This window comes from Suricata suricatta, chromosome 14, assembly GCF_006229205.1.
Source record: "Suricata suricatta isolate VVHF042 chromosome 14, meerkat_22Aug2017_6uvM2_HiC, whole genome shotgun sequence".
Classification (NCBI taxonomy): domain Eukaryota; kingdom Metazoa; phylum Chordata; class Mammalia; order Carnivora; family Herpestidae; genus Suricata; species Suricata suricatta.
Genome location: NC_043713.1, coordinates 64,431,071 through 64,454,364, shown reverse-complemented (window position 1 = coordinate 64,454,364; position 23,294 = coordinate 64,431,071). Strand labels below are relative to the sequence as shown.

At 49.4% G+C, this 23,294-nt stretch overlaps 1 protein-coding gene and 1 long non-coding RNA gene across 2 annotated transcripts in view; one reads left to right on the top strand and one right to left on the bottom strand.

Annotated features, from left to right (window-relative positions):
* Positions 1–23,294, bottom strand: part of MYO18B (myosin XVIIIB) — a 258,552-nt gene that overhangs the window by 102,156 nt on the left and 133,102 nt on the right. Inside the window, exons 29-33 of the mRNA XM_029922290.1 lie at positions 20,050–20,204; positions 16,138–16,261; positions 15,158–15,358; positions 10,716–10,826; positions 5,448–5,552 (exon numbers count right to left, since the gene is read on the bottom strand). Of these exons, the coding sequence (XP_029778150.1) occupies positions 5,448–5,552; positions 10,716–10,826; positions 15,158–15,358; positions 16,138–16,261; positions 20,050–20,204 (696 nt within the window). The remainder of the gene's footprint in view (positions 1–5,447; positions 5,553–10,715; positions 10,827–15,157; positions 15,359–16,137; positions 16,262–20,049; positions 20,205–23,294) is intronic.
* The window catches only part of LOC115277877, a 25,671-nt gene continuing 19,631 nt past the window's right edge, over positions 17,255–23,294 (top strand). The window contains exon 1 of the long non-coding RNA XR_003902551.1: positions 17,255–18,119. This is a non-coding gene — a long non-coding RNA (uncharacterized LOC115277877). The remainder of the gene's footprint in view (positions 18,120–23,294) is intronic.

Below are 23,294 nucleotides of genomic sequence, written 5' to 3'. Positions count from 1 at the left end.
AGACAAGGACCAGGCATGATAATGGATCAGAAAGCACTTTGTATGCTGTCAAGGGCTTTACAAATATAAAGAATTATGAGTATTGTCTGATGACCTAGAATGCACTCCTCTAGATTGCGCATTCCTGTTTCTTGGCGACCAGCTTTGAATTCTTTGAAGGATGAGTTGGTTCTTCGAATATAGCCTCTTTGTTCTCAGATGTATTGCTTTGTTAAGTTTTAAATGCTGTTCATCTATATATATATATGTATATATATATATATATATGTATATATATATATAATGTATACGTTATATAACCTCACCTGCTGAGCTGAGCTCAGGACTGGGCATTGTGCCAGGCCCTTTGTCACATGTTACTGCATCTACCTCCTATGACAGTCTCTTAAAAATAGACATTCTTACTATTGCCTTTATGGAAGCAGTAATAGCTTACATTTACAGAGAGCTAAGTGTCGGACCCTGTTGGAAACGCTTTAGGGAAATTAATACATTTGGTCCTCATGAAGAATCTGTGAGGGATGTAGTATTGTGAGGCCCACTTTACAGGAGATAAAGCTGATGCCCACAGAGGGGGCAGTCACCAGCCCAAGATCACACAGCTAGGAAGTGGAAGAGTTTGGATAAGGATGCAGCTGTCCTGGCCAGAAAGAGGTACTTCTAGTGAAATGTGTGATCAAAGAGGGACGTTCTGCTTTTTAATTTAAGGGAAAGCATGGTAGAAGCATGGAGTGTTGTTGCCCAGCTCGGGCTGGGGTGGGATCCGGAGGAGTGTTAGGTAAGTGAGAACCAGGTGAGGTGTGGGAAGGGCGTTCCAGGAAGAAGCCACGACGTGAGCAAAGACAGAGGGCTGAGGACACCTTGAAGATCTGGTTCTGAGTGATCGGCATGAGGGCATAGAACACGGATGTGGGGCCGGAGGCCTGGGGCTGGCTCATGTCTTGTGAGCCATGTGGGACTCTTAAGGAGGTACCGTCACAGGAAAGTGGAGGTACAGCAGATAAAACTGACACGGAGAGAGTGAGTGCTCTACCCGAGGTCACGGAGAAGCTGTGCATGAGCCGGGTGGCGCGCTATCAGGATGCAAGTCTCTAGCCACTGCGCGGCAGAGCCTGGGGGAGCCTGAATCCTGAATCACCAGCTCGAGCCCCGGTTCATTACCATGATTGCATCCAAGCAGCATACTAGCAACGTTCTTATTTTTATGTCTGTTCTTGCTCTTTACCCATCCCAAGAGTGTACAGAGCATTCACACGCCTCCGGGGCAGGTCGGCGTCGAGGTCACTCCCTGAATGTTGGGGCTGACCAAGGCTCAGATTCCAGCAGTGTTCTGCCAGGCAGACCCTGAAAACACGACCACCCCAGCTCCTTTGTAGAGGGTCATTGCAAACAAAACGCACAATAAATCTTAGACCAAGTCACCCTCCTCTTCATAATGAATCACTACAAGAGAGGAGGGCAAAAAAGAGAATGAGAAAGCTCATTAGGTTAATGGGAAATAAATGTCATTCTGCAAGTTTGCATTCTGTGTAGTACAAAGATTAAAATTTGGATAAAGCGGGTGAATAATTAACCGATAAATCTAAATGCTGTTTAGTGTTGTTGTGGGGAACTTCAACTGTTCCAACATTTAGCATAAAGCCAAGTTGTCTGGGGCAGATGTCAAATGTCTGTTGTTGGGGCACCTGGGTGGCTCAGTCAGTTGAGCATTCGACTTCGGCTCAGGTCATGGTCTCACGGTTTGTGGGTTCAAGCCCTGCTTCAGGCTCTCTGCCGTCTGCACAGAGCCCACCTCAGATCCTCTCTCCCCCTCTATTTCTACCCCTCCCCTGCTCACTCTCTTTCTCTCTCTCAAAAATAACTGAACATTTAAAAAAATGTCTGTGCCAAAGATCCCTCTGAGCCCTTTAAAAATATAATCTGGAAATGCCATTATAGATAATCAAGTCACTTTACAGATGGGGAAGTGGAGGCTAGGAGAGAGAATGGATAACATTCTTAAAAAATCAACATGGTCAACAAAAGTATGATTTTAATTAACTGGATCTTAATCTTTTTTTGGACCTAATCTTTAAATTTTTTTAATGTTTATATATTTTTGAGAGAGACAGACAGACAGACAGAGCATGAGCTGGGGAGGGGCAAAGAGTGAGTGAGACACAGAACGTGAAGCAGGCTCCAGGCTCTGAGCTCAGCACAGAGCCCAATGAGGGGCTCGAACTCACAAGCTGTGAGATCATGACGCTGAAGTCAGACGCTTAACCAGCTGAGCCCCTCAGGTGCCCCTAGGCCTTAATCACTTTTAAGCAGTATAGTGCTAGGTTTTAAAAATACAGGGTTTTCAAATAATATTGACCCCATTTCCAACCCACTTGGGCCCCTAACAAGCCATATGATCTTGAGAAATTTCCTTTAGCTTTTAAGCCTCTCTTCTATCATTTATAAGAAGGAACTAATAATACCTATCCCACAGCATTGCTGTAAAAATCAAATACAGTATGTTTAGAAAAAATATGATTAAATAGTTATCTACCACAAGAATAGAAATATGGTTTGTAGTTTAGAACAAGCATAGAACAAAAAGAATCATAGAACACATTATCAGTGTATCCATTAGCAGGAAAAGAATAAAAGAAATAGCAAAGAGGGGCGCCTGGCTGGCTCAGTCGGTTAAGCATCTAACCTCGGCTCAGGTCATGATCTCACTGCTCAGGAGGTCAAGCCCCACGTCGGGCTCTGTGCTGACAGCTCAGAGCCTGGAGCCTGCTTCGTGTTCTGTGTCTCCCCTTCTCTCTGCCCCTCCCCTGCTCACACACTCACTCTCTCTCAAAAATAAAGAAACATTACAAATTTTTTTTAAAAAGAAGCAGCAATAAAGGGGACAAAAAGCCAACAAATATTAAACACAAAATAAGAGAATAGAAATAACTTCATATATATTACTTATTCCAATAGATGTAAATGAATTATATTCTCATATAAAAAGTCTGACGCTAAAAACAGTGAATTAAACAAAACACAATTTACATACACACTCATTTGGAAAGGGTGAACATGAAGGGATGAAGAAAATGTCTTGCAGGCAAGCTAGCTAAAAGAAATCAAGCAAAATAAAATAAGGCAAAGACCATTTATGGAGGAAAAGAGGGACCATTTAACAATCAAAACAATCTGCTAAGGGAAAAAAACCAATAATAAGCTTAGATGCACCTAAAAATGTAATCTCAAGAGCATATGCATACCTTGGAGAAACTCTGGCCCACAGGCCCAGAGAGACAGATAGAAGCCTAGAGGAACTGCAGTTTGTGTCTCTGAGTGAAAACAACTACATATCCACCAGCAGAAGAATGGAAGCAAAAATTTAAAAAATACTGTGTAACAGTTAAGATGAATGAATTAGAGCTTCATGGATTTTCACAGACTGATCTCATAAACATGGTACAGAAGGGAACAAAGTAAAATGCAAAATCAAATGTACTGTATGTGGTTAATTTTTTTTAAGTTTTTAATGTCTATTTATTTTTGAGGGTGGGGAGGGGCAGAGAGAGAAGGAGACACAGAATCCGAAGCAGGCTCCAGACTCTGGCTGTCAGCAGAGATCCCGACATGGGTTCAAACCCACAGACCAGAAGATCATGACCTGAGCCACCCAGGTGCCCTTGTGGTCAAGTTTAAGTACACATGTAGCAGAATTCCACATTCCAACCTCAGGATGGTGGTTTTCTCTGGGAGGTAGGGAAGAAAGGAGGGTGGGTGGGACTTTGGGAATGGAAACCAAGGGGCAACTGACTATTTCTGGATCGTGTTTCCTTTCCTTAAAAAATATCTGAATGTAATACAGCAAAGTTTTAATTTATGTGAGCCGTGGGTGCTTGGTGCATAAGCATGAATTCTATTATTCATTCTGCTTTTTCCGTGTGTTTGGCAAGTGTCTTAATAAAACATTAAAGATTACCAAATGTGATCATTTATTTAGAGGCCCCAGCTTGGTGACTAACACAAAATTAGCATTTTATTCATCTCACATCACCTTCCCTTTGCACAGAAGATGTTTCATTTCAGCAATATCTATAAAAATCTTTCCTTCCTGGTTTACCTACTTTGTTAGCTCCAGTGGACCCTGGTGAATAGAATGCCACCTTCTCCTGGTGATTTCCCAGCTCTCGTTCTAGAATCACGTAATGGGCTGGGCTCTCTTGCACCAACGCTGACGAGAGAGTAACCCCGGAGGTCTGCACTCAATAACCCCAGTTTGCTTGGCTGAGAAACTAGAAAATTCAGAGAAGGATGCTGCCGAAGCCCTCCTGTTACCTCCATCCGCTCCCAACCCTGATGCTCGATGCTACAGTGATTCTGTGCTAAGTTTCACTCATTTAATCAATTTTAAAAAATACATAATGAGCACCTATTTGTCTAAGGCCTGGCTGTCCTAGTTGACCCTTTGGACCACATTTCTTTGTGAGCAGAGAGGGTGACTGATGATTGACAGCAAGAGCATTGCTAATGAAAAGGCTATGAATGCGCATTGAGCACATCCATTAAGGACACTCCTGTGATGCTTTCAGAGGCATCTAGAAGCCACAGGCGTCTCCCCAGTGCTGGATGCTGACGTCTGACACCACAGGGGTCCAGGCAGGGAGAGGAGTGTGAGGGACACGGAGGAGCAGCTCCTCCCTGCTGGGAAATCAGGAGCTGGGGCTGGGCGCTGCCGGCTGCTTTATTTACAGCTGTGGTTTTCTGTCTGTGCTCAAGGGACCTGTGGTGAGGTCTGTGGACATTTCCCGCTGTCACCAGGGAAGGGGGATGGTGGGCTGCCGGCGTGCAGCAGGTGGAGGCCAGGGACGCTGTGGAACATTCTAAGAGGTGCGAGACGGCCTCCCTATGACAAAGGACGGTGTGGCTTGAAATGTCCGCAGTGCCACAGCTGAGAACTTGGTGTCCAACCGTGGTAACATCTCCACGGGGCTCTGCCTTCCAGAAGCTCAGGGAGGTTAGCTCACCCCAAGCCAGGCGGACAGAGGTGGCCCAGCTAGGGCTTAAAGCTACATTTGCCCAATGCTGAGCCTGCTGCCTCTGGCAAAAGTCTTGTTCTCAGGAGGCCAGCTGTGAACAGTGACCGTTCTCACTCACCCCGTTGAAGCAAGGGCTGCCTCGCCCTCTCCCCGACAGCCTGCAGAAGGCAAGGCGACCTGTCTGTCACTTCTGGCGGCCCCCCCATGTGTTCTCATGGTTCTTCCAAGAACTCCGCTGTGTGATGGACCCCAGAAGGTGTCCTTTGGGGTGAATGGGGACAGGGCCGGAAACCATGGGCAAGAGGGCACTTGGGAGGATTGGGGGGAGTCTCTGGGTGTCCCAAAGACTGTGGAGCTGCCCTCCCCCAGAATCCGCCTCTCCACGAGGGCTGGGAGCAGGGTTCTCCCAGACATCTGCGGGTGTTTCCCACCTACCTGATCGCAGAGGGTCCCAATCAAGCCTTCCAAATCCTGCTTCTCATGGAGGACCATCTGCTTCTCCTCGTATTCTTGCTCCAGCTGCATTTCCAGCTGGCGGAGCTGCGGACACAAAGGGCGGGTACATACATGGGATGCATGACTCCCTCCAGACACAGCGCACATGGCAGGGACCCTCCACAGGACAGAGGGCTGTGAAGCTCACGGCCCCTGCCCAGCTCCACAAAGGCCGCCCTGGCATCTCCTGGGAGCCTGACAATGATGGGGAAGGCCTGCCGGTTGTGGGGACCCCCTGCCATGCGCTGTGAGGCACCCACCTCCAGCTCCCTCCTCTTTCCCTGGCAGGTGCGTTCCTCCTATGCCACAGCCTGGCTCGAATATTTGCGGATCTTGGCATTCTGACTTTGAAAGCCTCCGTACGACATTATCTCTGATGTATTAAAACGCAACCACTTTCTTTATAAAAGAGACTGGGAATCCATTCTTTTAAAAAGAAGTTTGCCTTCAAGATTACTTGGTGTCATGGACTATGAGTTCGTGTTTCTCCAAACTTCCTATGTTGAAATCCTAATGCCCTGACGCAGGACTCACTGAAGAAGTGGCCTTCGGGAGATAATTAGGCTTAGAGGGAGGTCAGGAGCGTGGAGCCCCCAGGCTGGGATTAGTGCCCTCTGTAAAAGAGACAGCAGAGGGGCGCCTGGGTGGCTCAGTCGGTCACTCATCCGACTTCAGCTCAGTTCACGGTCTCACAGCTCATGAGTTCGAGCTCCGCGTCGGGCTCTGTGCTGGCAGCCCAGATTCCACCCTGGACCCTCCATCTCCCTCTCTCTCTACCCCTCCCCCACTGGCATGCTTGCACACTCTCTCTCAAGGATAAACATTAACAAAATAAGAAGAGACAGCAGAGAGCCTGCTTCGTCTGCCTCTCTCCACCATGGGAGCACACAGCAGGAAGACCGCTGTCCCGTTGTCCGTAAACCAGAAAGAGGGCCCTCACCAGATGCCCAATCTGCTGTCGCCTTGAGCTTGGACTTGCCAACCCCCAGAACCGTGACCAGTGAATTCTGTGTTCAGCCCACAGTCTATGATATTCCGAGTTGCAGTAGTCCAAATAGACTAAGATGTTTGGCTACAAGGAACCCAGTCAGTTTACAATTGGCTCTGACTTCTCTAATCACCCCTCAAAGGCAGGCATTCCCCACCAAAGTGAATACCCCAACTGTAACCGCTCTGCACACCCTCTTCCCCACCAACCTCTCTCCTACATGTTATCTCCCCTGCCCCTTCGTCCTGCCTTTCCATGCTATCGGTGACCCTATTCCACAGATGGGTAAACTGAGTCAGAGAGAAGCTGTAAGGCACACGCTCCTGAGTCAGTGGTTGTGAGAGCCATTAGTGTTCTATCTTCTGGCCTCAGCTCTCCAGCCACCCTGGACAGCCAGCGGCTTCCCCACCCCCCCACCCCGGGTCGCTAAAACAATTGATTTCCTGCCACAGCAAGAGAGAGACGGAGCAAAGCAGGTGCTAGATGTGAAGTCCGTGCTAGTGCCTGTTGTGAGGAGAAAACACCTTTCTCTGACCTCACCCTCTCCCTTTATAAACCTGTCCACGGAAAAGCCTCAGGAGGGTCTGGGTCACATCTCCGCCCCGCTGGGGCCCTGGCTCGGCACCCGTGATGCTTTGCGGTACTTTTAGAATGCCCCAGAAATGGTGCAACCTTCACCTGAGGGCACAAGGGAAGGGACTGAAGACTCCATCTCCTGACCCATGAGGGGAAAAAAAGCACTGATGGATGATCACTTATGGAGAAAGCAAGTTCATTTCAGAACTTTCTTTTAACAGTGAGAGAAACAAGGCACTCCGTTTGTATCTGCTTTTAGAGGGAAGACAGGTAAAGCTAAAACTCATTTTGAAAAATTCGCGTTTGGAAAATACACAGGAGAGGGACCTCTGGGTGGTTCAGTCGATCGGGCCTCCAACCGTGGCTTGGGTCCTGATCTCACGGTCCACAAATTTGAGCCCTGTGCTGATGGTTCGGAGCCTGGAAGTTCAAGTTCTGTGTCTCCCTCTCTCTCTGTGCCTCCCCCCTTCTCTTTCTCAAAAATAAATATTTTTAAAAGTTTTTGGGTGCCTGTGTGGTTAAGTCAGTTAAGTGTCCAATTTCAGCTCAGGTCATGATCTCATGGTTCATGGGTTCGAGCCCCACATCGGGTTCTGTGCTGACAGCTCAGATCCTGGAGCCACTTGAGATTCTGTGTCTCTCTCTGCCCCTCCCCTGCTCGTGCTCTGCCTTTCTCCATCTCTCAAACATAAACATTAAAAATATTTTTAAAATTTTAATAAAAAGTAAAAAAAAATTAAAACACACAAAATAATAAAAACTATGTATCAAGCAAGGCCAAGTTTCCTGGAGTGTGCTCTGCGGAATGTTTCCCCTTGGTGTTCACAAGAGTGATGGGTATGGGGGTGGAGGATGGAGGAACGTCCATGCTAGAAGCACTGACTTAATAATTTCTTCAGTGCAAGACTTATCAGAGCCTTTGGCAAGTTTGTGTGTGCTAACGAATACAGCAGCATTGCCCAAGGCTGACTTTTATCAATGCTTCCTGAAATGGCCTTCCTACAGTCCAAATGTTTGCAAAAGAAAAAATTTTCAGATCTAGTATTTTGGTTAAGAGACTGGGCTTTGGGACGAGATGGACCTAAGTTCAAGCCTTAGCCTAGCTACTTCCCGGCTGGGTTACTTTGGGCAACTCACTTCAGCTTGGCGAACTCTGGTTTCCTCACCTGTGAACCAGGACAGTATATCTTACAGAGCTCTTCAGAGGGACAAATAAACCGCTGGACGGGAAGACCCAGCCTGGTGCATGGGGCCCCGTCGGTGTTCAGTTTCCCATTCGCTTCTCCCGGATGTGTAAGAACTGGCGCCTTAATGCGAACTCCCTGCACTTTCCAGTTTACACGGTACTTTCCATTCTTTTATCTCTTCCTCACAATAACCCAGGACGGCAGAACATTTTTAAAAAACATTTTCTATGTTTCTTTATTATTGAGACAGAGAGAAACAGCATGAGCAGGGGAGGGGCAGAGACAGAGGGAGACACAGAATCTGAAGCAGGCTCCGGGCTGGGAGCTGTCAGCACAGAGCCTGAGGTGGGGCTCGAACCCACGGACTGTGAGATCATGACCTGAGCTGAAGTCAGAGGCTCAACCGACTGAGTCACCCAGGGGCCCCAAGCAGAACATTTTCTATCATTGCTCCGATTTTACAGCTGAGAAAATGGAGGTCTGGATGAGTCCACAAATCATGGACTCTTTCCACCCTGGGGAGTTCGGGAAGGAATGCACTCTGTTCCTCAGGATGATCCCTGTGAACCCCCAGAGGGGCGGAGCTTTGATGGAACCCCAAAAATGAGTGTTTGAAGAGCAGGATCATCCCTGGGGGGGAAGAATGGGGTCAGGTCTCAAACGCTCCCCTGGGGTAAGGTCGGCTACCATGTCGGCTACCCCCTGCACCCTGTCTCCTGCCAAGGCTCTGACAGTCACCGAGGTGCCCTAGTCCTGCCCAGGACCATGCTCTGGGCTGTGAGCTCTGCGGGGTGCCAAGTCCCCCCACACCCTGCTGGTTCACTGGCTCCTCCGAAGGGCCGCTGCCTGGAAACCCACACACACCCCAGTATTGCTCCTTAAGAGTCCATTACAAGGATTACATCACAAAACCATGTGACGTGTCCCCACCCTGAGCCTTTGCTGTGACCCTGCAAGCAGCCACGTCATCGTGTTCTACAGATGAGAACAGCGAAGCTTCCAGCAGGGTCGCGTGGTCTCTCCACGCCCCACACTTGGAAGCAGATGACGTGAGGGCTTAACCAGAGCCGCCATGGCTCCAAACAAAGCAGCAACATTGGCTTTCTGGTGCGGCTCATAAACTGGCCTTGAGTGACCAGCACTGGCTACAGAGCAAAGAGCCAAGGAGTAGAGTGGATTTTAGTAGGAGTGGAAGCTTTTACATCACTTTTCCAAGGTGGCACAGTGGTAAGGTGGAAAAGCAAAGATCTAAACCAGGAGCGTGGGAAATCCAGCCCCTGGCCTCAAGCCCCGCAGTCTAGAGGTGTCCGAGACAGACTGTCTAGGGAGCTAAGAGCAGGAGTCGGTGTTAGGAATGCTCCTTGGCCCCTTCTTGAGATTCAAACATACACAAAGGCACAAAAAATCTGCAGGGGTCCTGCAGTGAGAAAACCTATTAACTGAGCCAGACCCCAAAGCTCTCCAGCCCCTCTGTGGAAAGCACTCATCTTACGTTCAAGTCCGTCAGTGCATTCGTGAGAGTGTTTATCCCAGCATCCGTTATAATAACAGAAGATTCGAAAATCCTAAATGCCCAGCCCCAGGGGACTGGTTGAACAAATGGCAGCGTGTGCCTAACGTGGACTCTGCTTTGTAGACCGGTATTTACTGCCGCGGAAAGAGGAGGGAGGCCAAGGACAAACCGCTGAGTGAAAGGCTGCAAGAAAGCACGACCTCATTCGGGTAAAACGGTGTCTCAACAACTGTGTGTGTGTGTGTGTGTGTGTGTGTGTGTGTGTGTGTACCATGATGGAGAGGTACGAAATGACTTTTAAAATAAGAATTGGGGCGCCTGGGTGGCTCAGTCGGTTAAGTGTCCGACTTCGGCTCAGGTCATGATCTCACGGTTTGTGAGTTCGAGCCCCACTTCCAGCTCTGCTGACCGCTCGGAGCCTAGATCCTGCTTCGGATTCCTTGTCTCTTTCTCTCTCTGCCCCTCCCCCACTTGTGCTCTGTCTCTCTGTTTCTCAAAAGTCTATAAATGTAAAAAATAAAAATTAAAAAATGCAAAATAGTAATAATGATGGTTTCTAGACGGTAAGATTGCAAGGGCTTCTCGCTTTCCCATCTGCTTGTCTAAAATGTCTGCAGGAGCTTGGATGAAGCGTAAGAAATTGTTTGCAAAGGAAATAGCCAGAAAGGGCTGGTCCCCTTCTTGACATGGGGAAGTCCTTCCCCACGGTCTAAGTCACATGGAAGTGTGGGCTTTGGGCAGAAATCTTGGGGTGATTTTGCTCCACAGTTCCAGAGGCTTCTGGAAGCTCCGGGACTGTATCTAAGACAGGTACTTCTGCTCTAGCACCCTGACAGCTAAGGCGGCTGCAGAAGGAGTCGGTCCCCAGGCGCCGGAGTCCCACCCCACACCCGAAGGAAGATGGCCCCCAAGACTGGGCCTGCGAGGGCCCAAAGGGCACATACCCGCTTCTGGCAGGACTGACGGACATCCTCCAGCTCCTCCTCCTGGTCCTCACGGTCCTTCTGGTGTATCTGCTTCATCCTCTCGATCTCCAGCTCAAACCGCTGGCGGAGCTGGGGGCAGAGCAAGGACAGCACATGAGGGCGGCCCACACCCCCCGCGTCATCTCTGGTAGTCCAACTGGGTTTTTCATTTCTGGGGGGCAGGGGTGAGAGTCCAGTAGCCCCCACAGGTCCCAGGAAGGTCAGAAATGGTAGATAAATAGCCCACCTGCTGCCTCTATCCCTCCCTGTGGTCACTACAATCGTCACTAATCCATCAGGCTGTTTTCTGCTGAGTTTAGATGGAAGAATCCTTAAGAATCCTTCTCAATAGTTGTTTAAGTTTAATTATTTTGAGATAAAGAGAGAGAAGGAGCAAACAGGGGAGGGGCAGAGAGAGAGGGAGAGAGTATCCAAAGCAGATTCCGCACTGTCAGCCCAGAGCCTTACATGGGGCTCGATCCCACGAGCCGTGAGATCATGACCTGAGCCGAAATCAAGTCAGGTGCTTAACCAACTGAGTCACCTAGGAACCCGCCTCTCAACACTTTTAAGATAAAATAGGTGTCATAAAACTTTTTTTAAAAGCAAGGGGTGGGGTGCCTGGGTGGCTCAGTCGGTTAAGCGTCTGACTTCAACTTCATGATCTCACTTTTCATTAGTTCGAGACCCTCGTCGGGCTCTGAGCCGACAGTCCGGAGCCTGGAACATGCTTGGGGTTCTGTGTCTCCCTCTCTCTCTGGCCCTCGCCCGCTCACGCTCTGTCTCTGTCTCTCTCAAAGATAAGATAACATAAAAAGTTAAAAAAAGGAAATGATGAAGCAGACGTGTCATCCGGAGCAGGCCTCTGCGGCGGTGTTCTGAAGGAGTGGGTAGGTGGGTGGCAGGAGGGTAGAATGAAAGTTGATTTATGAAGGCATGAAAGCTTTCCGAGGGAGATCACTTGCCCAGAATGTCACCATGGACAATTCACTTTGCCTCTGATTACTCTTCTCTGGGGAAAACAATCACCCTAAAATGCTGTATGAGAATTCAGTGAGATGGCCCACGTAAAGCACCTCGCACAATGCCTGGTGTGTGAATCTAACTTCCTCTTCTGAAAACAGAAAGAACCCTCCCCTCCCTCCTGGAGGACATAATGAACAGCTGTGTCCTGTGAAGGAGGGAAGTCTTTTCCATCAGAGCGTCCGAAACTTGCTCCGAGCTGACAAAGAGCCACGGCCCATGATGTTTGGTGTTGTCCAGAAGGTTCTAGAATTGGAGCCAGATGTCATGGGTTCCTGTTCTGGTTCAAGATTTTACATCTTTGATCTTTGATCCATGAGGGTTTGACCCAAGCTCTTGCTTCTCAAATTCTGTGGCGTGTTAGAGTTAAACAATGCAATTTAAAAAAATTAACAATTTTAGGGCTTCAGCCTTGACCTACCGCATCAGAATCTCCAGGGTCCAGACTCCAAGAATCTGTACTTTCAAGCTCTCTCTACTGTGCAGGGCCATGGCGTTAAGGCAAGAGGAGAGCCACAGAACCCGCATTACAGCTCCCAGCATAAAGTAAAGCTCACGTTAAATGTCAACCTCCTTCCTCGCCTCCTTTTAAAATGACGGGTTATGGGGAGATAATCCAAAATGAGGAGCTTAAGCAAGTAAATATAATATTTCCTTTTCATTTTTTCCCCTAGCCTCTTGGACACTCCTGACATCCGCAATACCATTTGTGTCAAGCTTATATGAGTTAACATAAAATTCCCCAGGAAAAGTGCTATATTGTAATCCATAAATATCCCCCTGGACGTCTACAAGGGCACAATACCGCATGAGGCTTGGACAAAGCTAAAGACGATGGAAGTGTTGAGTCAGCCTCGCCTTCCGTGTAAGTGGAGAGTGGCAAATTAGGAAAGTTGCATTAACTTGCCATCTCTGAGGTCATAGGAATACATTCCTGCTCTGGGCACCAAGGGGTGCCCTAGCAACTTCTTAAAGAACTGACACACTTTTCCAAAGTGCTCACTTCGTTCTTGACGCTGTGTTGCTATGGGAGCTGCATGCTCCTTTATGTCCCTTAACTGTCTACACAGGCACTCCACCTGCCTCAGGAACCTCCCTGCAGTCATGGCTGGGGCTGGGGAAAGCCAGGGGACTGACCAGGCTCTGGTCTCAGCATGCAGACGAGAAGCCTGAAGGCTGGAGAAAACAGGGGGCTTGCCTAAGGTCATATTGACTGAGCTGCCTTGAGGACCCCATGTGGAGGCAACCATACTTCAGCCACAGGACTTTCCTGCCTCCAGGCCTTTGTACTGGCTGTTTCTCCTGCCTGGAACTCTCTCTGTGCCAACTTGGACTCACCCTTCAGGATATGTCACTTTCTCCAGTACATGTTTCTTCCTCCAGGAAGTTTTCCCTGATTGCTCCTCCCAGCCTGTTCCCAAGACCAGATTGGCAGGTTAAACTTCCTCATGACACACAGCATGACTACAAACTTCCAGAAGGCAGAGAACATGCCAGTCTTGTTTAGAGTTACATCACACCACACAAAGTTGGCGCTTAATAAATTCCTGCTGGCTGAGTGGGTGGAGGGACTCTGCTTTCTGAGCTCCAGACTCTGTCCCTCAATGCCTGCCATGCCCTGGGCAGGCTCCGTGCCAGGGGAGTGAGCGTACGTGAGAGGCAAGGGCAGGCGCCCGGGCCTTCCCTCTCCGCCTCCCACTCCCCCCCGAGCCACCCCTCCTGTGCCTCACTTGCCCAGAGCTCTCAGGGCCCATCTGCTTTACACACTCATGCTGTCTGGGGAGCCTGGGTGGCTCAGCACTTAAGCGTCCAACTCCTGATTTCAGCTTAGGTCGTGATCTCATAGTCTGTGAGTTCAAGCCCCACATCTAGTTCTGTGCTGACAGCACAGAGCCTGCTTGGGACTCTCTCTCTCTGCCCCTCCCCCCCTCAAAAATAAATAAACTTCTAAAAAAAGTATATATTCATGCTATCTAGTCACAATTTATTATAAGGGAGTCCCCGCCTTATAACCATTTTGAAATCATGGCCACTTGAGAAATGCACCAGGAGGCATCTGGTTCCGGCAAGGCATCGGGAAAAAGCTTTGCCTCCCCCTTGAAAAGCTGGCCTCTTTCTCCCTGGGGTAATACAGATGATGCGGCTCACATTCCCCTTCTCTCTGGCCACCGGGAATTTTAGAGTAGAAACCATGACCGCTACGATTCTAAGATTTGTGGGTCTGGTTACCCGTCGTTCATGTCCCCCAAACTCCTTAGTGTCTCCTGTAGTGTGTGTGTGTCTCTGGCTTGGATTGTTTTATTTACAATGCTTCTGTTTTTAGAGATGCCCGGGTGGCTCCGTCGGTTAGGCATCCAACTTCAGCTCAGGTCATGATCTCCCAATTCGTGGTTCAAGCCCCGGGTCGGGCTCTGTGCTGACAGCTCAGAGCCTGGAGCCTGCTTCTGATTCTGTGTCTCCCTCTCACTGTGTCTCTCCCTCACTCACACTGTCTCTCTCACAAAAATAAATAAACATTTAAAAATGTGTATAATGTTTCTGTTTTATTATGCAGACATCTATATGCAACAGACAAGCCGACAAATAAAATACTCACGGACTCCCTCACTAAGAGTGCTGGAACTAGAGTACTTGATACCCCTGCCTAATTCCCCATAGTTATTTTGGGTTTCCCAATGAGCTAGTGCTCCAATCTTCCTCGAGGTTGTCCACACCCCTGCGCACCTAACAGGCATTCCAGGTGCTACGGCGTCACGTGGCCCAGCCCCCAGACCCCGGGCACCCTCTCTGTGTCTCTGAGAGTCGGAATCCACATCTGTGAAGTGGGAATAATACTGCTATGTGACCCTCCACGGTTCTTGTGGAGGCTCCTGAGGTAAGAGCCAAGCACTGAGTCACGTACACAGATAGTGCTCAGTAAGTGTCAGATATCAGGTCAACAGGGATTTCCTGAGCGCCAGCTATGTACCTGGGCTCATTCCAGACTCTGGGGAAGCCCTGATATGGGCAGGACCCTGTCTTCCTGATACGTTCCATGCGGAGGGCAGCATGGAGGAAACTGTTTTGAAATACTGTCATTGAAGAAGATGATAGCTACTACAAAGGAGGACAAACCAGCCAAGGGCATGGGAAGGGGCCGTGGGCCGTGGGTGGGGCTACTTTCAAGGTGATCAGGGCAAGCTTCTCTGAGGTGACCTTGACGCACGATGGGAGGAGTGGGCTAGATCATGGAGGGTCCAAATGCCAGACCTGGGGGTTGAGAAGGCCTCGGGGGTAATAGGGAGCCATAGAAGAATGAGGAGCAGCTGAGAGAGGTGAGGTGTTGGTGTTGCATTCCAATAGCCTCCCGACTGTGCGCGAGCCAGTGTGGGACAGGGACTGGGACAGTGCTTTCCTACCTGCTCCAGCTGCTTGATGGTGTTTTCTTGCTGGTTCTGGATTCTCTCATGCTCCACAGTGCTGGCTTCCAGGGTCCAGAGCCTCTCCTTCAAGCCAGCGACACAGTTTTCTCCCAGAGAGGACAACCCCACCAGCTCCCGTTTATGGGCCTGCAACATCTCCACCTCCTGCTTCAGCTGTGAGGTTTCCTGCTCTTTTTGCTAGAGACGGAGGGGCAGAGACCGAGAGTCATGGGACCACATGCACCATCCACCAGGGAACCCCTTGACATCCCTACCTTGGCCTGGGAGCCCCGGCAGGCACCGCTGTGGGACACCAAGGGCTGCTCCCCGGGACGGCTCACACAGCAAGGGTGGGGGCCCATGTGGGAGATCAATAACCACCCCGCCTCCAGAGCTGGGCCTCCGAGCACATAAAGGGGGTGATCGTCCATTTGTAAGCTGGGATGCAGACACCTGGGCAGAGAGGCAAGGGGTCCAAAACTGACTCTTCCAGGTTAGAAAGTCAGCTCCAAGGTCAAAGAACTTCGGGCTACATCAAGAAGTAGCTGAATTGCAGGCTGAGAGCTCTTTTAGGGGTAGCAGGGAGCCACAGAAGGGTCAGGAGCACCTGAGTAAGGAGGCTGTGCTGTGCTGTAATAAAACCTCTCGGTGATGGAGTCTGTGTGGGCCAGGGCGCAGCCCCTGGATGGGGTGACAGCGAACTCATTCCTTGCCCTGCCTCACCTACCGCCCAGGTGGGCACCTTGAAAGTGCCAGGGACATCTCGTTTTCAGAATTCCGACACCCGTTTGCTGTGTTAAGGCATCCTAGGGTCCACGGCGCTAGGTGGCTCGCAGACCGGCAAACCCCGCCCCCCTGCCCAGAATTTTCTCCATGTCACTATTTACTGCAGGTGCGTGGCGGGGAATGGGGTGTAGTTCCTGGGAGCCAGCAGCTACAAGCCAGGAGCTCCACACCCCACCCACCCCGTCCCTTACCTTCAGCTGCTGCTGGAGCTGGCCCAGTTCCCACCGGACACTGGTGTTCTCCTGGGTCACTTTCTCGCGAAGGCCCTTCTCAAACACGGACTCACCCAGGGCCTGGGCCAGCTGCATGCCAAACCTGTTCAAGCAAAACAGACGTCATGGCACTGGGGCGGGGGACAAGAGGGCTGGAGGGAGGCGGTAAGCTTGCCGAGAACCAGGGGGGGGGGGGGTGGGAGGACACAAAACATGGGAGGTTTTAGGTAAGGTGATGGACGCGCAGCAAGAATCTGGAACGCCGGAGAGCAACTTTCCGGGGTTATGTGGAGTTTCGGCAAAAATGACGGAGCCGTACATAAAACATGACAACATACATAAGTAAAAATAATAGAAGTATATGCAGACATGGAAAAAGGGGGAAAAAACAAATAGAATGATAGAAAAATCGCATCTTTCTGGTTTGCCAGTATATGCCAGGAAATCTTTAAATCTCCAAGGCCCAGGTTTGGGGGGGTCTCATACTCATTGACCCATGAAGGAGTGAATGCATATATCTGCTCAAATTCATCTCCTCCATTATTATTATTGATAAAAGGCTAGGCATTAGTACACTCAGTGTGCTCCTCATTTGTCTTCCCAGCAAAAAACCACAGAGACTAGACAGTCCTCTTGGCCAGGGGATTAGGAAGTGCCTCATCAGGGACCCCCTGCCCCTCCAGGATGAGGACCAGGATGGAGAAGATCTTTCTGGATTTGATATCATTCCATGCAGTGACTTTGGTTGGTCCTATATCCCTATCACAGATGAGGACATCAGTACAAAAGGCTCTGGCAAGCCCCAATATGATGTGACCTTGGTCATGTGCCCTTGGCCCATGCAGAAAGTCCCACTGCTCCAGGGACCTTGGAGCGACCAGAAGGGCTGAATGGGGCATGGGATTGGAGTCCTTGTGAGAAGAATGCCTCCCTTGTTACAAGATCATCCAATGTATCTAAACCCTAGATGGTTATTCAAAGCCTAAGACTCCTGAGGAAGCTGATCATGGGTCGCACGAGGGGGTCCTCCTGTTGGAAGAGCCCAGGAGGTCTCTGATTGGCTGCTGGTGACATCATTCAAGAGGCACTGCTGGCAGCCCCAGTGAATGGCAACATTGTGATGGTGATAATGATCCAGTCCCAAGGCACCAGGCTCTGCGCTGGGGTCCACTTATAACAATTCAGCAAGAAACATGTAATGATACCCACTTCACAGAAGAGGAAACTGAAGTTCAGAGCGGCAGAGTGATTCGCCCCCAAATCCCAAAGTGGCAGAGGTGGGCTCGAGCCCAGCTTCTCTACTGTCCCAGCTAGTCCCCCATCTAACTGGGGCAGGTGGGGTCAGACAGTGGGGGCCAGACAGTGACAGATGTTTCGGAGGAGACCTTGACTTAACAGGCCACCTGATGCCAAAGAATGGCTCGTACGGACTCCAGCTTCTGGAACACACTGAACCACCACCTGCCTGAGGCCAGATGGATTCGCACACACGCTTCACCCCACTAGAAGCAGGCCTGGGGTCTAAGTTCCAGTACATGTGGGAGTCGGTGAGCCCAGCACAGGTCCCAGTCCCCCAAGGTGGCAGCCTCAGAGCTCCATTGGCCCTTGGAACCAAGCTCTGTGACCCGTGGGGTAACCATGGTGACAATTAGCCAAGTCCAAATGGAAACACGGCCCACTCTGAACCTGAAAGCCACGCTGAGGACAGGGGAGTCCCCCCTGCACGGAGACATCAGTCCATCCAGGGCCCAGCAAACTAAGGAGGCAGCTCCATCTACAATTTGATTAAACTTGGAGAGATTATGAAGAAGTACTGCTGGCTTCTAGATCTTTCCCTCATTATGGTCATTTTGCCTGAATTCCTGCCATTTGACTGAGGCTTCTATTGCTTTCAGCCTCCCTGCTAAATTGCTGGACCACCTAGAAAGATAATGGAGGCCATTTGCTACGAGCATCAGAACGTGAGTTAATTTCTGCCAGGGGGTGGCACAGGGGTAGGGAAGCATCACAGAACAGGTTAGTCTTGAAAGGAAGAAATGGGTTCTTTCCCAGGGGGCACCACAGGAAGGTTCTTGAGAGCCTGGAATGAGAGATTCTGCTCAAGGGGTTGGGAATGACCAGAGGGATGAAATTTTCTGGCTGTGTAAACTCCACGGACCGCCCCCACCCAGCAGAGAGCAGGAACCTACAAATAGTCCCTCAGAGCAGGAGGAGAAGCCACAGATGAGACCCAAGGTTGTCACAGCTGTCGGAAGCCCAGGGGAGGTGGGAGTCCCCACCTCTCAGTCTGTAGATGGGGTCTGTCGGAGCTATACTTCAGCCACAGGTGGCCTGCTTAAGTCAGGGGCTCCTCTAAAACATCAGTCACCCTCTGGCCCAGAGAGGTGGTATCATTTGACAAGGTCACACAGGAGATGGCCAAGGAAAGACAAAGCCATTTTCTCCAACCAGAGAGGACAAGGTGAGCCAGAACACCCAGGAAGGTGGGAAAGAAAACAGAGTCAGTTATCAATAAAAGATTAAACAACCTCTCTCATTTGGCAGGGGGCAGGCTTACCACCCCCTAGGTATCCTTTTTTTTTTTTTTTCACTTGAAGAAGTCAGCTCTGAAAAAGCTCAAAGTGATAGGGGTGCCTGGGTGGCTCAGTCAGTTAAGCATCTGGCTCTAGGTTTTGGCTCAAGTCATGATCTCGCAGTTTGTGGGTCTGAGCCCCGTGCTGGGCTCTGTACTGAAAGTGTGAAGCCTGCTTGGGATTCTCTCTCCCTCTCTCTCTCTGCCCCTTCCCTGCTCGTGCTCTCTCTCTCAAAATAAATAAACTTAAAAAAAAAATCAAAATGAGAAAAGAATACTTAATGATGCAGACCAAATTCAAAGTCTCTGCTCCTCCCATGAAAATAGAATTCAGCTTCCCATCTCTGGGAAAAGAGATGGCCTGAATTTTTGCCACATCCTAGTCACATTTTCTGGTTGTATCCCAGACTGTTTAATTAAAGAGGCTGTGTCTCGTCTATTTGTCTGCCATGAAATCTCCATTAGAGGTGGTCTGACTCCAGATGGGGCCCCTGCACCCCATTACCCTCCCCAACAAAGATGAAGAACCACAGCCAGAATGTCCAGGGATGTCCACTGAGGCTTTGCCTATGGAAGCTCCTGGACACCAGGCTAGGCTCCCCTGTTTGCTGAGCTAGGAGCTCAGCCCGATGGGAAAGCAAGCCCGGGAACGCTGGCTTGTTCCTGCACAGGGCGCCGTCGATGTCAGAATGCTCAGCATCTGAGAGCCTGAGTGCTGAGTGAAAAGGGGAGTGAGTCGATCTGAGGCCGCCCCCATTCTCTGGCCCCATTTTCCACCACAGGGCTAGAGCCAGAATTCAGTCCACTGAGCCTACCAACCACATCACTTAGTCCTCACGACAATGGGGTGTTCCCATCTCCCATCAAAGGAAAATAAACTGAGGCTAAGGGAGTTGAATGACTAGGGAGAGGTACAGCTAGCACTTGAACTGGGGTGGTTTGACATCAGCGCTTGCACCCCCAAGCGCTAGGGTGTCCTCGCCCTCCGTGACCGTCTTTTCACCTGACAAAGGGGGATATTGAGGCCCAGAGAGGCCAAGAAACCTCCCCAAGGTCACACGGTCGATTGGTTGTAGAGCGAGACCAGGGCACAGATAAGAATGGCGTCTTGCTGCATGCTTGGGAGAAGCTTACAGGGATCAGGTGTGAGGGGTGGGGAGCGAAGTGGCAGCAGAAGGAGGGGTGAGGGGATCCTCCTTGTCAGTGAGGAGCCCTGACAGAAGTGAGGGGACTGAGGAGGAGAACCTGGAGATCCCGGGGGACCCCAGCACCGACACAGCCCACCCTGGAGCCCAGGGATGGGGGGAACCACAACTCACTTCTTCTGCTTCTTCTCGAGCTCATGGTTCCGGCTCTGCTGGCTCTCCAGCTGCAGGTGGGTGTCCTCCAGGTCACAGGTCAGATGGTGGCACTTCCTCTTTAGCTGGTGAGCCATTTTCTTGGCCCCCTCATAGGCGCTCTGCAGCTCCCTGAGCTGTGGGAGTGAGTCAGAATGAATTACCCCTCTCCACCTGCACTGGATGGGCTTTCTACTTCCTATTTCAAGCAGCTGCCATTTGAGGTGAGCAGAGTGAGAAAGAAACCAGGTCCTGGGGCTGGAGAGACCCTGTCATGACCATGCTACTTCTCTGGACCTGCCTGCTCAAGACGGGAGTGGTGATTCCTGCCATCTCTCAGGGTGGTTTTCCATTTTCCTCCACAATCTTCCTGCCAGTGTGCCCCACAGATTCTGTTCAAGCCCCGTCTCCACAAACAGGCTGAGGACTGTGTGATTAATACCCCATCGGCCGGCATCATCCCAGAGCCCATGGGAGGATTCGCCATGGAGCAGCCAAAATGGTGCATGTAGATCAGGCCAGGAAACCCGAGACGCGGGCTCTGAAGGTTAGAGCAGCAGCCCTTTTGATGGGCTGAATTACACGGGGAAACACCTAACCGTAAACAAACAGAAAAGCAAAGCCTCTTGCATCTTCCTCGAAGAAAAACCCTCCCAAGCGTCCGCCTTTAAATCTGGGAGAGAGGACAACTCAGCACACTTGCTTTGAAGAAATGGCCTCATTAAAGAATTTCTTTAAATAAGCAAAACTCTGAGTTAATGAAGCCTGTAATTCTAAATTCAGTATTTGACGGCAAATGGGATGTTTTCTTATATTCTGCTGCTCGGGAAAGGTTGCAGCTTTATTACTTTTTAATGCAGCATGAATAGCAACTCCCCCCACCATTCCTTGGGGAAACTGACCTCCCTTTATAATTTGTTATTAAAGAACCACACTATTTCCCTGCGGTCAGGTCTAGCCACAGCCCAGGATGTTCTTGAGGAGTACAGCCCAATGCTTGTCTGGGAAGTGACCACTAAAACCATCATCTCCATGGAGGATACTGAGTTTCACTTCTATTATTTATAAAATCCCATGTGATCTCACCCTGGCCCACGTCTGCAAGGGGATTTCACGATGCTTTTCTCTCACTATGAGGATATATATCAGCAAGACAGGCAACTATGTCCTCCATTTTCCAGGCGCTTACCCCTAAACGAGGGGAGGGACCAAGAAGTAAGCAGATAATTCCAATACACCATGATGAGGTTTATACTTGGGGACACAATTCAGAGGTACCCAAACAGTCCATATCAGGGGAGACTTTCTGGAGGGAAGGACATGTAAGCTCAGATCTTAAAGACAATTGGAACTATCCAGGTAGGGGAGAGAAAGTATTCTAAGAAAAGGAAACAGCATGTGCAAAGGCCCAGAGGTGAGGAAGAATAAGGCAGTGCAATGCAACACGACAGAGAGCCCAGAAATAGAGTCATAGATACAGAGACAAATGATTTTCACAAAGGGGCAAAGATGATACAAGGAGCCAAATAGTCTTTTCAACAAATGATATTGGGATATTGGGATGGCTGGTCATCCACATGCAGAGAGAGAGAGAGAGAGAGAGAGAGAGAGGAGAGAGGGAGAAAATCTTAACACAGATCTTACATCCTTCACAAAAATTAACCAAAAAAAGATCACAGACCTAAATGTAAAATGCAAAACCATGAAGCTCCCAGAAAATAACATAAAAGAAAACTTATATGAACTTAGGTTTGTCAATGACTTAAAAACTTTTTTTAATGTTTATTTATTTTTGAGTGATAGAGAGACAGAGCATGAGCAGAGTAGGGGCAGAGAGGGAGGGAGACACAGAATCTGAAGCAGGTTCCAGGCTCTGAGCTGTCAGCACAGAGCCCAATGCAAGGCTTGAACTCACGGACCACAAGATCATGACCTGAGCCAAAGTTGGACACTTAACCGACTGAGCCCTCCCGGTGGTCTTGGTGATAACTTTTTAGAAATGCACAAAAGCCATGGCCCATGAAAGAGAGTTCATAAGCTGGACTTCATTAAAATTTTAAAAGTTCCATGCTGCTAAAGACACAATCAAAAAAATGAAAAGACAAGCCACAGATTGGGAGAAAATATTTGCACAAAGGCTATCAGATAGAAGACTGCTATCCAAATTATACAAAGAACACTTAAAATCCAACAAGAAAACAACTCAATTAAAAAATGGGCCAAAGACCTTAAAAGAGAGTTCACTGAAGAAGAAAGACCACAAATAAGCCTATGAAAAGATCCTCTACCATCATCTGTCATCAGGGATATGCAAATTAAAACAACTATAGACACTTGGGCACCCAGGTAGCTTAGCCAGTTGAGTGTCTGACTTCAGCTCAGGTCATAATCTCATGGTTTGTGAGTTTGAGCCCCACATCGGGCTCTGTGCTGACAGCTCAGAGCTTGGAGCCAGCTTCAGATTCTGTGTCTCCCTCTATCTCTGCCCCTACCCTGCACGCTCTCTTGCACTTTCTCTCTCTCTCAAAAATAAACAAATATTAAAAATTCAAAAACAACAAGAACAGCAAGACATCACCACCCACCTATGAGAATGGCTAAAATCTGGAACGCCGACAAGACTAAATATTCACAAGGATGTGAAGCCGCAGGAGCTGTCTCTCATTGCTGGTAGGAATGCAACACGGAACAGCCACTCTGGGAGACAGGTTGGCAGTTTCTGACAACACTGAACAGACTCCTACCACACAGTCCCACAGCTGTTGTCCATGGTATCTACCCAAAGGAGTCTAAAGCTTACGTCCGTATAAAAACCTGCACAGCATGTTCATTTCAGCTTTCCTCACAATTGCCAAAACATGAAAGCATCCAAGATGCCCTTCAGTAAGGGAAGGGATAAATAAACTGTGGTCCATCCAGACAATGGACTATTATTCAGCAGTAAAAAGAAATGAGCTATCAGGGTGCCTGGGTTGCTCCATTGGTTGAGCATACAACTCGGTTTAGGCTTAGCACATGATCTCACAGTTGTGGGATCGAGCCCCACATGGAGCTCTGTGCTGAGCACAGAGCCTGCTTGGGATTCTCTCTCTGCCCTTCTCTTCTGTTTGTACTTTCCCCCAAAATTTTTTTCCCATAATATTTTATTGTCAAATTGTTTTCCATACAACACCCAGTGCTCTTCCCCTTAAGTGCCCTCCACCATCACCACCACCTCTTTTCCCCCC